At 43.7% G+C, this 12,020-nt stretch overlaps 1 protein-coding gene across 1 annotated transcript in view; it reads left to right on the top strand.

The window, feature by feature from the left end:
- The window catches only part of LIMCH1 (LIM and calponin homology domains 1), a 184,840-nt gene that overhangs the window by 83,676 nt on the left and 89,144 nt on the right, over positions 1–12,020 (top strand). The window contains exon 3 of the mRNA XM_070948930.1: positions 1,653–1,722. Within this exon, the coding sequence (XP_070805031.1) occupies positions 1,653–1,722 (70 nt within the window). The remainder of the gene's footprint in view (positions 1–1,652; positions 1,723–12,020) is intronic.

Below are 12,020 nucleotides of genomic sequence, written 5' to 3'. Positions count from 1 at the left end.
AGAAGTAGCTTCATCACCCCGTACCAAAACAGCTGCGTTAGCTTGCAAAGAATTTCTTTTCTTTCTCCCGGTTAAATACCATGGTTGCAAAACAACAATCCTTTTATAAATGGCTAGAAGCAAATATTAGTAGACAGACTAAAGAAACTCAAAATGTGGAATGGCTGTTATCTGGTTAAGCTTTGATGTGGAGCAACCATCCTTCAGAGAGAAGATAAATTTCAGACCGACATTCGGAGGATATTTTGTTCATCAATGGTAGAGCTATCATTTTGTAAAAAGAAAAAAAATCAAAGTTCATAGATAGGAAACACCTGGCTTTCCAGCCAGAAGAAGTTTAAAGGAGCGGTATGGGTATGTTGGGTTTATTTATTTATTATTAATTTTTTTAAAAAAAATAATTTGTATTAAACAATTTTGTTATTTTTTTAAAAAACAAAAAATAATCTTTTACAATTTTTTTTCTTTTCAACAATTTCGCATCGGTAGACATTTCTTACTTATCCATTTTTCTCCCTTATTTCAATTTATCCTTTATACCTATAATTCTAATATTGATTTATTTACATATATACCTATAAATAACAGTGTACACAATTTTGTTTCTACAATCTGCATCTTTTCTGTTTCCTCTTATTTGTTTTTACATTTCCATTCCTATATCTTCCTCATTTGCTCTTTCCTTGCCTTTTATCTCTCTCCTCTAACCATTCATACCATTTTTCCCACACTATATAATATTCTGTTTCCTCTTTTTCTTGTATTTTTTTTTTGTAAGTTTGATCTGTAGCTCTAGGTTGGATCTCTCCTTGATGGGTTTCCATCCGTTGCTTCTTTTTTATTTTTATTTTTAAATTTGATTTATATGCCGCCCTTCTCCGGAGACTCAGGGCGGCTTACAATGCGTTAAGCAATAGCCTTCATACTTTTGTATATTTATACAAAGTCAGTTTATTGCCCCCACAAACTGGGTCCTCAATTTACCTACCTTAGAAAGGATGGAAGGCTGAGTCAACCTTGAGCCTGGTGAGATTCGAACTTAGAGTAATTGCAGACAGCTGGTGTTAATCACAATGCTATCAGTCTGCTGAGCCACCAGGCCCACTTCTTGCCCTGCCTTCTGGTGCTTTGGAGAACAGGTTGACCCCCTCTTCTTTGTGGCAGCCCCTCAAATAATATTGGAAGACTGCTATCATGTCTCCCCTTTTCATTAGACAAGACATCCTCAATCCCAATCTTCATATGACAATTACTAACATCTCAATAGAGAGTCATACACGATATGAATAATTCGCTTATTTGTATCATGAAACGTGGTTGATTCATTGTTGAGCTACAGTGCAATTGTCTCGTTTGGCCAGAGGTGGGCGTTGTGTAGGTTGTCCCAAGTTGAACCCATGCCTTCTATTCATCACGCTTCCAGTTCAGGAGACATTGGAAGCCCAAGTTCTCAAGATCTTTGTAGATACTGATCTTGTCTTGCACAATTGTGTTTGTCAGCTTTTGTAAACCTTTTCTTTTTGTTGTTGTTGTTGTCCCAAGTCAATAGCTTTGAGGCTTGGGGAGGGAGGTGTGGTGCGCTTAGAGGAAACCATTTCTAATCCATGTGTGTGACTGATGATAATGTTGCCACCCTCCTTTCTTTGTGACAGGTTGTTGAATTCCATATTGCCCGGATTGGTTGCAAAGATCAACAGATCGCCAACTCCCATTGCAGGACTGGTGAGTATCTGTAAGTGAGATCCTTCAGTTGTCGTGTTACTTCTGTGTTGTGTTTTTCCAAAAATGTGTTCTAAAAAGGCAACACTGGAACACATTCTGCTAAACCTGGGCAGCCCTGTTGAGAAAATATCCAATTAATGTTGTCGTTCAATTTTGACATTAATGGCCTCTTTGACCCCTCTTTCAAACCAGCGCTCCTCTCTGTCCAAAATGTGGACGTGGCTGTCTTCAAAAGAGTGGCCTGTGTCTTTCAAATGCAGGTGGACTGCTGAATCGTGTCCTGACGGATTTGTTCTCTTATGTTGCGCCATGCGGTTATGAAGCGGTTGTTTTGTTTCCCCAATCTGCTGATCTGCACATCGCTCACTGTATTGTACTGCATATACCACGTTGCTCAGTTTGTCTCTCGGTATCTTCGGGTGGACAAGCTTCTGCCTTAGTGTGCATTCTTGGGTTTGAAGTGTGCACGTATGTTGTGTTGGCTTTTATTAAAATTAACCTCAAAATTGACAAAGAGGGTGAAGAAGGAAGCAAGACGCACAGGGGGGTGGAGGTGGAATTTGAACTTATTCAAAAACGGTCACAGCCGAGAAAGATCTGAATTGAAGTTCAACTCCGTGGCAAAAGCAACCACTTTTACTCAAACTTTGAAGTCCCGAGACGTGATTGACACAGAAGGATTTGTCTTCGGGCCGGTGTTTTTTGTTTTAATTCCTCACTTTGAAATAGTCTCGGAGAGAAGGAATTTGTTGTTGTTTGGGGCTTATCAAGTTTTCTTTGACGGATGGAGAGACGTTTATGGCATGACTTCAGTTCCTTACACTACTCCGGTGGGAATTGAGACATTTACAGCCCTGGGTGTAGAGAGTAGGAATAATAGTTGGGAATAATAGTAGGAAATAGCAGAGGCAAAACTGAAAGGTTGAACTGTACGCCCCTTGGCTCCTGTCTCGGTTCGGCTCTAGATTAACATTCCCAGTAAGTGGCTAAAATGTTGGTTTATGCCTTTGAAATATTTGATACCTACAAAGAAAGGACAGTCTTTGGACAAAAGCTGGGAGCCTTCTTCCAGTTCTCACTACCACTTTCAAAGAGAACCCCAGAAACAGTGCTGGTATTCAGCCGGTTCGGATCAGTTCAGGCGAACCGGTAGTGTCGACCTGTGGGTGGACCTGCCCCGGCGCTATGTCGTCCTATTTAGCCACGTTTTCAAAGCCGCGCACATGCGTGCAAGCCATGCGTGCGAGCAAAGCGAATGCGCTGAAGGCTAGGCAAATGTACGGAAGGCCGGTGCACACATTTTCGGTGCGCGGCAAACCGGTGATAAAATTTTGTGTTAATAATAAAAATGGATCCCGGAAATCGGAGATGTATTAAATTGCTTATTTCTGAGCTTTGATTTGGTAGAAGGATGTGTTAGAATTTGGTAGAGTGGTGCAGTGGCCTAGAGGCAGAACTCTGACCCTCACAATCAGGAGGCTGTGAGTTTGATCCTAGGTAGAGGCAGATATTTCTCTCTCTGGCCACGATGAGAATTATATCTGCTGAACAAAACTCCACATTGGTGACAGGAAAGGCATCCGGCCATTCAAACACTCTGCTAGCTCCGTTCAGTTGTCCAGATTCCACCCCCGCAAGGGATTATGGGGTTGTTAAAAGAAGATGATGATGTGTAGGAATTTGATGGGAGGGGAAAAATTGCGACGGAAATACCTAACAGCTACTCCCGTTTTGGTCGTCATGCTACATTTGGGGGGTCCTAGGTGCTTTCTGATGTCGCAACGGTTGTAAGTGTGAAAAACAGTCACAAGTCCACTTTGTTCAGCTCCGCCGTAACTTTGATCGGTCACCAAACAAACTGTTGTAATTCGGGAACTACTTGTATATTGCTTGGCCTATGAATCAGAGATCTTGGGCAGTGTTGTGTGTTGTGTTGTGTTGTGTTGTGTTTTTGTGTGTGTCAATCCAAGATTACATCAGTCAATGAATCAGTTAAATCTCTTTCCAAGCGGAATATTACAGGAAAAAGCTGGAAAGTTGCATTTTATAATGGATTACAATTACACAACTGGCAATTTTTTTTTTCTGAAGAATTTGCATGGGTGTAGACATTGGCACTTAATCAGGATTTTCATTTTTGTTTTGGAAAGAATGTTATGCCAGCCCAAAGCAGATTACTCTAGGCATATTTGGGACAGTCATTGTTCTGCTAATGAATAACAATTTCTTTCAGTTTTTACATTCATACCACACACACACACACACATACAAAAGACTTTCCCCCATTTCAGTGGTGGGTTTCTCCTGGTTCGGCCCGGTTCGGCTGAGCCGGTAGCGGTGATGCTATTACGTCACCGAACCGGTTCTCTTTCTTCGGGAGCTGGGCCCTCCCGCCCGCCCCTGCATTATTCCAACTTTATATTTCTTCTTTTTTCGCCCAACTGAGAGGTGCGGCAGAGCGGATTGCCGCACCTCAGCTGGGCAGATTCGCAATGCGCTTGCGCAAAGCAGCGACCGAAGAGGAGATTGCGCGCAAAGCGCACGCACAAAGAGAGCCAGTAGTAAAGCCGGTTAGAACTCACCCCTGCCCCATTTGTACATCGCATTTTCGCTTTATAATCCCTTCGCGCTATGAGCAGTGTTTAACCCCATTTTCCATTTTGCAAAATTCTGTTTTGTATTGGAAATAGCCAATGCCTTGTCCTTAATCCTTATTTTGCAAGGAGGGAAGTTTTGCTGATTTTTCAACACTGAACAAAAGATGGGACGTGCAATTCTTGCGCTGTTTTAAGCTGCGGTTGGATTAAGTATAGGTAATTGAATAAAACCTACCTGGATTTGCGTGAGATAGTACGAAACGAACGGTACCCATTGGATTCACACAAAAACCCTAAGCCAAAATAGAATATACTATAATAATATGGCTCATTGCTAACTTTCTGCAGTCATGGATTACTGAGCAAATATTTGGAAAATATAAAACCTGTTATCATTAGGAGTATGGGAATGTACTTTTATGGCGAACCAAAGGATTTTTCTTCCATATCTACATATTTTTCTATTCCCTTCATTTATTACTCTTAGCATGTAAATGTAGATTCTAAAATAATTAAAAGCTGAAAAGCTTTATTCCTAATCATTTCTAAATCCAAGGTTACGAAGTTCAGTGGTCCTTGCCTTAACAACAGCTCATTTAGTGAACGTTCAAAGTTACGACGGGCCTGAAAAATATCACTTAGGACCGTTTTTCACAGTTATGACCATCCCCATGGTCATGAGATCCAAATTCAGACGCTTGCCAGCTGATTCATATTTATGACCGTTGCTATTTCCCGGGGTCACGCGATCTATCCCCTTTTGTGACCTATTGGCAAGCAAAGTCAACGGGGAAACCAGATTTGCTTAACAACGGGGTTACTAACTTATCAACCTCAGCAATTCACTTAACAACGGCGTCAGGAGAGGTTGTAAAATGGAGCAAAACACACTTAACAGATTTCTCACTTAACAGATTTCTCACTGAAATGTCGGGCTCAATTCTGGCCATAAGTCAAGGACCACCTAAGAGAGTTTTCTAAAACAGTTTTGATTGTTCGCTTCCTACTAAACTTTTCTGCGATTCAACAGATTGATTTTCCATCCTGTCCTAAGGCTCCCCCTTTTTTTTTCCACATCAATTTTTTTTTTTTTTTTTTAAAAATATGGCTGTTAAGGAACAAAGAAACTGCAAGCAGAATCTTTTCCCTATTCCTTAGTTCAGTCTCATTTTTCTTCTTCTTCTTTTTTTTAATTATTAAAATAACAATCTACTTGGTTGAAAATAACATGGTATTTAAAAAAGACACGAAATCCTTTATTATTTTTTTTTCCCCCTTCTTTGTTATCTCGGAAGACTTAAAACCATCTGCTAAAGTCAGCAGATGCTTTTGTGTCTCTGCCCACAGACAAATTTAAGGAAATGGCATTTGAAGAGAGGAAAAGAAAACCAGTTTTTTTTTTGGGGGGGGAATTGGCAGGTTTATGGGGCCTGAGGATAAAACCTTGTGTTTTTATCTTCTTCTGCAGAACTAAAAATATTCAGCTTGGGTTTGATGGAGAAGCTCACGTTTCTTACCAACAATTCTAGCGGCCTATGACCGGAATCTACTTTTCAAAAAATGATTCTGGAGGCAGAATACAGGTCGTCCTTGACTTATGACCACAGGTGAACCCCCAAATTTCTGTTCTTAAGTGAGCACATTGGTCAAGTCAGGTTTGCCTCATTTTACATCCTTTTATATAAGTGAATCACTGCACTTGAGAAGTCAGGAATCCGGTGGTGAAGGGAATCTGGCTTCCTCATCGACTTAGCGATAGTCGCAAAAGGGGATCACGTGACCTTGGTCGCAAAAGGGGATCACGTGGCCTTGGGACACAGCGACGGTCATAAAGTACGAACCGGTTGCCAAGCGTCTGAATTGTGAGCATGGGGATGCTTCGAAGATCGTAACTGTGAAAAAGTGTCATAAGCAGTGGTGGGATTCTACCAGTTCGGCCTGCTTCGGCCGAACTGGTAGCTCCGACAATTGGCTGGGAGTGAACTGGTTGGCCTGACAATCTTCTGAAACTTTTCTTTTCTTGGATTTCTCCATGGTTGTCCTACAGGGGGTTGAAAAGCTCAATAAATCGTGTGCCGGTGGGTGTCACACATTGGCGGTTGTGACGCATATTGTGAGTGACAGGGAGCCGCAGCAGACAGGTGAAAGAGCCACATGCGGCTCCAGAGCCGCAGGTTGCTGACCCCTGCTCTGGTTAATTGTTCTCATTATCTGGAAATTTCTCCTTAGTTCTAGGTTGCTTCTCTCCTTTGCTTACTTTCCATCCATTACTTTTTGTTCTGCTTTCAGATGTTCAGACTTTATTTTCCATCTTAAGAGCTGTGAACAAAAATAAAGGCAGCCTTACAAAATATTCTTCTGTTGTATTCTTCCTCTTCGTTGACACTCCTAAGTCAGGGTTTTTGGTCAACTCAGGGGGTAACAAAACAAGAACCGGAGCCACCATTGCAAAATATCTTGATGGATTAATTGTTCAAAATATACATTTACTATTGCGCAACAAAAGGCATATCGATACGGCTTCTGTTTGTGAACCGAACGTCATGTTAGCCTAGGACATCTGCTTTAGAAAGATAAAAAAGGACACGGACATGTTTACTATTCCTCCTTGTTCTTCTTTTATAATTGTCCAAATTTATCTCGGAATTGGTGTCACGGTGTTCCCCAATAATAATAATATCTTATCTTTTCAGGTATGTTAGTACAAAGGCCGAGACCATTCTGTTTCTGAATAGGTTGCAATAGGCAAAGGTTTCCAGCTCTCTGCTTTTTTTAAAATATCGTCAATTTTCTTTCCTCTCCATTATGTTTCTGAAACGAAGAAGGCTTGGGATTTGATCTCTGGGTAGAAGAGATATAAGCTCCATTCCTTACTGGCTCCTGAAACTCATTCTCGGACCAAGAAAAAGCTTAATTTGGAGTGATGGAGACAGTTGAAAAATCCAGGGGCATGTTGTGACCTAAGGCCCAAGTAGTTGTTACCAGACACAATCAGTCCTAAACAAACATGTTTTATTAGAACAGCTGAGAATTACTTCATTCTCAGCTTACTCCAAGTTAATTCCAAAACAAGTCCTTCAGAAACAGTCCTTCGGCCTTATCACCAACCTTTGTCTTCTTTAGCACCCTGCCAAAGGCTTTTCTTGGCAAAGCCCCACAAAGTTCAGAAACAAGAGATGCCAACAAGAAACAAATGTAGCAACGTTACTTTCCTACAAAGAGCCCAAGAATTGTTGCTGCTCTTTTAAGCCTTTTAGGAGGGGCTAATCATCTCCTGGCCTTACTCCTGAGTCGTCCTTTTTGCTTTAGCTGCTCTTGCCTTCTGGCAGCTCTGCGCAAGCGGGCACTAGGAACAGGCTCCTCCTGTTCCACTGCCTCTCTGCTATCTGCTTCTGGAGGCTTCGGAGTCCGGGCAACGCTCCCAGATTGCCCTGGTCCCCTCTTTGCCTCTGACGCATAGCCCTCGTCTGGGCCTTCCCCTGACTCCAGGACTGGTCCATTGTCCTCCCCAGCCTCCTCACTGTCCCACTCCGCTGCCAGCTCCGCAGGCTGCTGGCGGACCAGGGCACATACTTTGCTCCTGATCTAAGAATAGATCAGATTCATGTTTGGCATTTTTACACTATGCCTTCGATGCGTGAACATAGTATAGCCAAGTTGGAGATGCAGATGACAGACTCAATAATTCCTCTGTAGAACTGGATCAGCAGCTCCTTGGGCAGTTTGAGCTTCCTGAGTTGAACAAGGAGATACTTGAAATTTTGACCATTATGGGGTCAAAGAAAACATTCCTTGCTCATTGCTTTTTTGGCTCCCTTGTCCTGAGATTATGTTTTCATTCCGCTCGCTGAGTATTTGGCATCGTCTCGTCCTTTCTTTGTGTGTGTCGATTACCGTTTCCGCCAGAAAGAACAAAAGGAAAGGAAAACACCGAGTTATTATTTTAATTTTTTTGGGGGGGGTATGAATTTGGTAACTATATTCAGACAGTTCCCTCTGCAGAAAAGCCAGATTCACAGTTCACATTAAATCCCTACTTGGACCAAGAGATATTCTCCAGTGCCAAGAGTGAAAGGTTGGGTGTATGCTTTGCCTTATGTGCTTTGAAACATTAATAATAAAAATAGACAAAATAATAAAACAGGAAGAATCTGGGGCTTCAGAATGCAGACAGGCAAGCATCTTCCATGCCACACACAACTCAAACATTAACAATTGATGATAAGAAAGACAAAATATTCTGGCGAGGGGGACCCGGGAGTACAGATAATTCTCAACTTTACAACAGTTCATTCAGTCACTGTTTTAAAGTTTGCACTGTTTAAAGTTTGCAATGGCACTGAAAAGGAATTATGACCGTTTTTCACACTTACAACCTGTGGTGGGCTGCAACCGGTTTAACACACAGCGTTCAAAATACAGCAACTTGAAGCTCAGCTGCTTAGAGTTCTGGTCCGCCAGCAGCCTGTGGAGCCTGGGAGCGGAGTCGGACAGTGAGGAGGCTGGGGAGGACTATGGGCCACTCCTGGAGTCAAGGAAGGCCTGGACGAGGGATCTGCGTCGGAGGCAGAGATGGGGCCAGGGCCATCTGGGAGCGATGTGCGGACTCTGGAGCCTCCAGAGGCTGACAGTAGAGAGGCAGAGGAACAGGAGGAGCCTGTTCCTAGTGCACACATGCGAAGAGCTGTCAGAAGGCAAGAGCAGCTAAAGTAAAAAGGATGATTTGGGAGTAAGGCCAGGAGATGATTGGCCCCTCCCAGAAGGCTTAAGAGAGCAGCAACAGCTCTTGGGCTCTTTGTAGGAAAGCAACGTTGCTACATTGGTTTCTTGTTGGCATCTCTTGTTTCTGAACTTCGTGGGGCTTTGCCAAGAAAAGCCTTTGGCAGGGTGCCAAAGTAGACAAAGGTTGGTGATAAGGCCGAAGGACTGTTTCTGAAGGACTTGTTTTGGAATTAATTTGGACTAAGCTGAGAATGAAGTAATTCTCAGCTGTTCTAATAAAATATGTTTGTTTAGGACTGATTGTGTCTGGTAATAAGTACTTGGGCCTAGATCACAACACTTATCTTCTAAGGCAGCCCTGGTAAGTGGAAAAGCGGAGGCGCGGAAATCGGGGCAAAACCCACCTGACCACTGTCTCGTTTAGTAATGGACATTTTGGGCTCAGTTGTGGTCATATGTTGAGGATTACCTGCGTTTGGAGACGGCAGAAGGGAAGAGAAATAGCTGGAGGAAAATCACAGAAGGCAAAGACCTACAAATAGAAATAGGAGGAGTGTGGCAGAAGAAAGCAAAGATGGCACAAATAGTAATTAGGGTGTCATCCCAAAACAACTGGAGCACCACTTAAATCACGGTGGGTTGGGGGGTTATTATTTTATTATTTATTATTTTCTATTTTTATTATATGATGTTTTTATATTTGTGTAAGCCACCTTCTGTTGCCATGGGCAAGTAGGTGGCAATATAAATTTTCTAAAATAAATGAAAACAAACACTGTTGGCATTGACAAATTCGCCATCAGTCAATTGCAAAAAGGCAGCTTTACTCGGAACAGCTTACATCCTGCGACAATACCATTAATATGATTCAACAACCACATTTGCCTATCCTGGGGTTTTGGAAAGGACTCAGTAGGGTGAACTGAAATCCCAATGCTATTTTCTTATTTTAATATCCAGCTGACTGTGCAATCCGCCGTAATAATATTTAGTTCCGCAAATTGCCGGGGCTTAAATATTAGACAGAATTCAATATGAAGCATTTGTTTAGACAAACAAAGCTTTGTAGCCGGGCAATCTGGATACAAAAGAAAGCTATCCATGGCAAGCAATAAACAATTTAAGGATAAACATCTCATGGTGATTTATCCCAATCGCTTTGGCACTTGAGCTCTGGCAGGAAGAGCTCGGTGAAGAAAAACATCTGATGGGAACTGTAGTTACCGAAAATAATAACTGAAAATACTGTGCAGTGCTCAGCTTGAGCGCTTCCAAGTCCTGCCTCTGTTCTTATTGTGACCCAGGCCCAAGTAGGTAGTAATCGACGCAAACAGTTCCAAAACAAACAGACTTTATTAGAACAGCTGAGAATTAACTCATTCTCAGCGTCATCCAAACTAAATGAAAACAAACTCTTCACAACACAAATTCTTCAGTCTAATCGCCAACCTTGGTATAATTAGGCAAACTGCCAAGGGCTTCTCTTGACAAAAGTTCAAAAGCAGAAGACGCCGACCAGAGATAAGTGCAGCAAAACTATCAACGTTGTTTTCCGACAAAGAGCCCAAGAGCCATTGCTGGTCTTTTAAGCCTTATGGGGGGGGGGGAAATCATCTCTTGGCCCTACTCCCGAGTTGTCCTCTTTGCTTTAGCTGCTCTTGCCTTCTGGCAGCTCTTCTCATACGTGCACTAGGAACAGGCTCCTCCTGTTCCTCTGCCTCTCTACTGTCAGCCTCTGGAGGCTCCGAAGTCTGCACATCACTCCCCGATGGCCCTGGCCCCATCTCTGCCTCCGACGCAGAGCCCTCGTCTGGGCCTTCCCCAGCCTCCAGGACTGGCCCATGTTCTTCCTCAGCCTCATCGCTGTCCGACTCCGCTGCCAGCTCCGCAGGCTGCTGGCGGACCACAGCAGTTCTTAAACTACTACTGATTAAATGGATTAGAGCCCGGGGGCCAGATCCGTCCCATGGGGTGATTAGAGTTGCCGTAGAAACAGCAAAGGACCAGCCTGTGGTGTCTCTGCCAGTGGCCCTCCCGAGCTCCGTTTTTCGACTGCGACGGCCTTCTGCAAACCTCTGCCAGCAAAAATGGAGCTCGGGCGGCCCTCCCTCGCTCCATTTTCGCTTGCAGAGTGCTCGGGCCACCAAGGCATCCCTGAATGAGTGACGTTGAGCAGGCCACTCCCACCCTGACTCCCCAAGATCAAACCCAACCCTGAAGCGTCCCTCAAGGAAATTGAGTTTGACACCCCTGGATTAAGTCTGCTCCTTTCTCTGGATATATTTGAGGGTTTGTCGTGTTTGGGGAGCTGGGTCAGAACAATGAGCCAGCCATGTGCGGCGGCAGCCAATCAAGCGAATGCAATCCTTGGTTGCATAAACAGAGGCATAGAATCAAAATCAGGTAGAGGATTAGTACCGCTTTATAAAGTCTTAGTTAAGGCCACACCTGGAATACGACATCCAGTTTTGCTCGCCGTTATTAAAGGCCTGGAGATTAAAATATATGAAGAACGGTTGCAGGATTTGAGTTTGGCTAGTCTAGAGAAAAGTGCTGTGGCCTGTGCAACTCGTAGCTGATTCCGACAGTGAGGAGGCTGGTGTGGTGCTGCGCCAGCAGCCTGTGCAGCTGGCACTCAAGTCGGACAGTGAGGAGGCTGGAGAAGATGTGGTGCCAGAGGCAGGGATTCAGCCAGGGCCTTCAGAACCTCCAGAAGCTCCCTTAAGTAAAGAGGAAGAAGAGGAGGAGCCTCTTCTCGATGCACGGGCGCGCAGAGCTGCCAAAAGGCAGGAGTGGCTCCTCAGGAGGAGGTCTCCTCGAGAGTAAGGCTTGGGGCTAATTGGCCACTCCCCTAGCCTATTTAAGGAAGGACGACGTCTGAGGCAATTTGCAGGGAACAACTTCGTCCACTCTCCTTCGTGTCCTGATCTTAGTTCTCTTATGAGGTTCCTGCAAATTGCTTCTGGGCTTTCTGCCAAC

The sequence above is a fragment of the Pituophis catenifer genome, unplaced genomic scaffold (genome assembly GCF_029215685.1).
Source record: "Pituophis catenifer annectens isolate HBS135680 unplaced genomic scaffold, rPitCat1.0.hap2 SCAF_8, whole genome shotgun sequence".
NCBI classification, from domain to species: Eukaryota; Metazoa; Chordata; class Lepidosauria; order Squamata; family Colubridae; genus Pituophis; species Pituophis catenifer.
The sequence above is the reverse complement of the archived record's forward strand: the minus strand, read 5'-3'. Positions and strand labels throughout refer to the sequence as shown.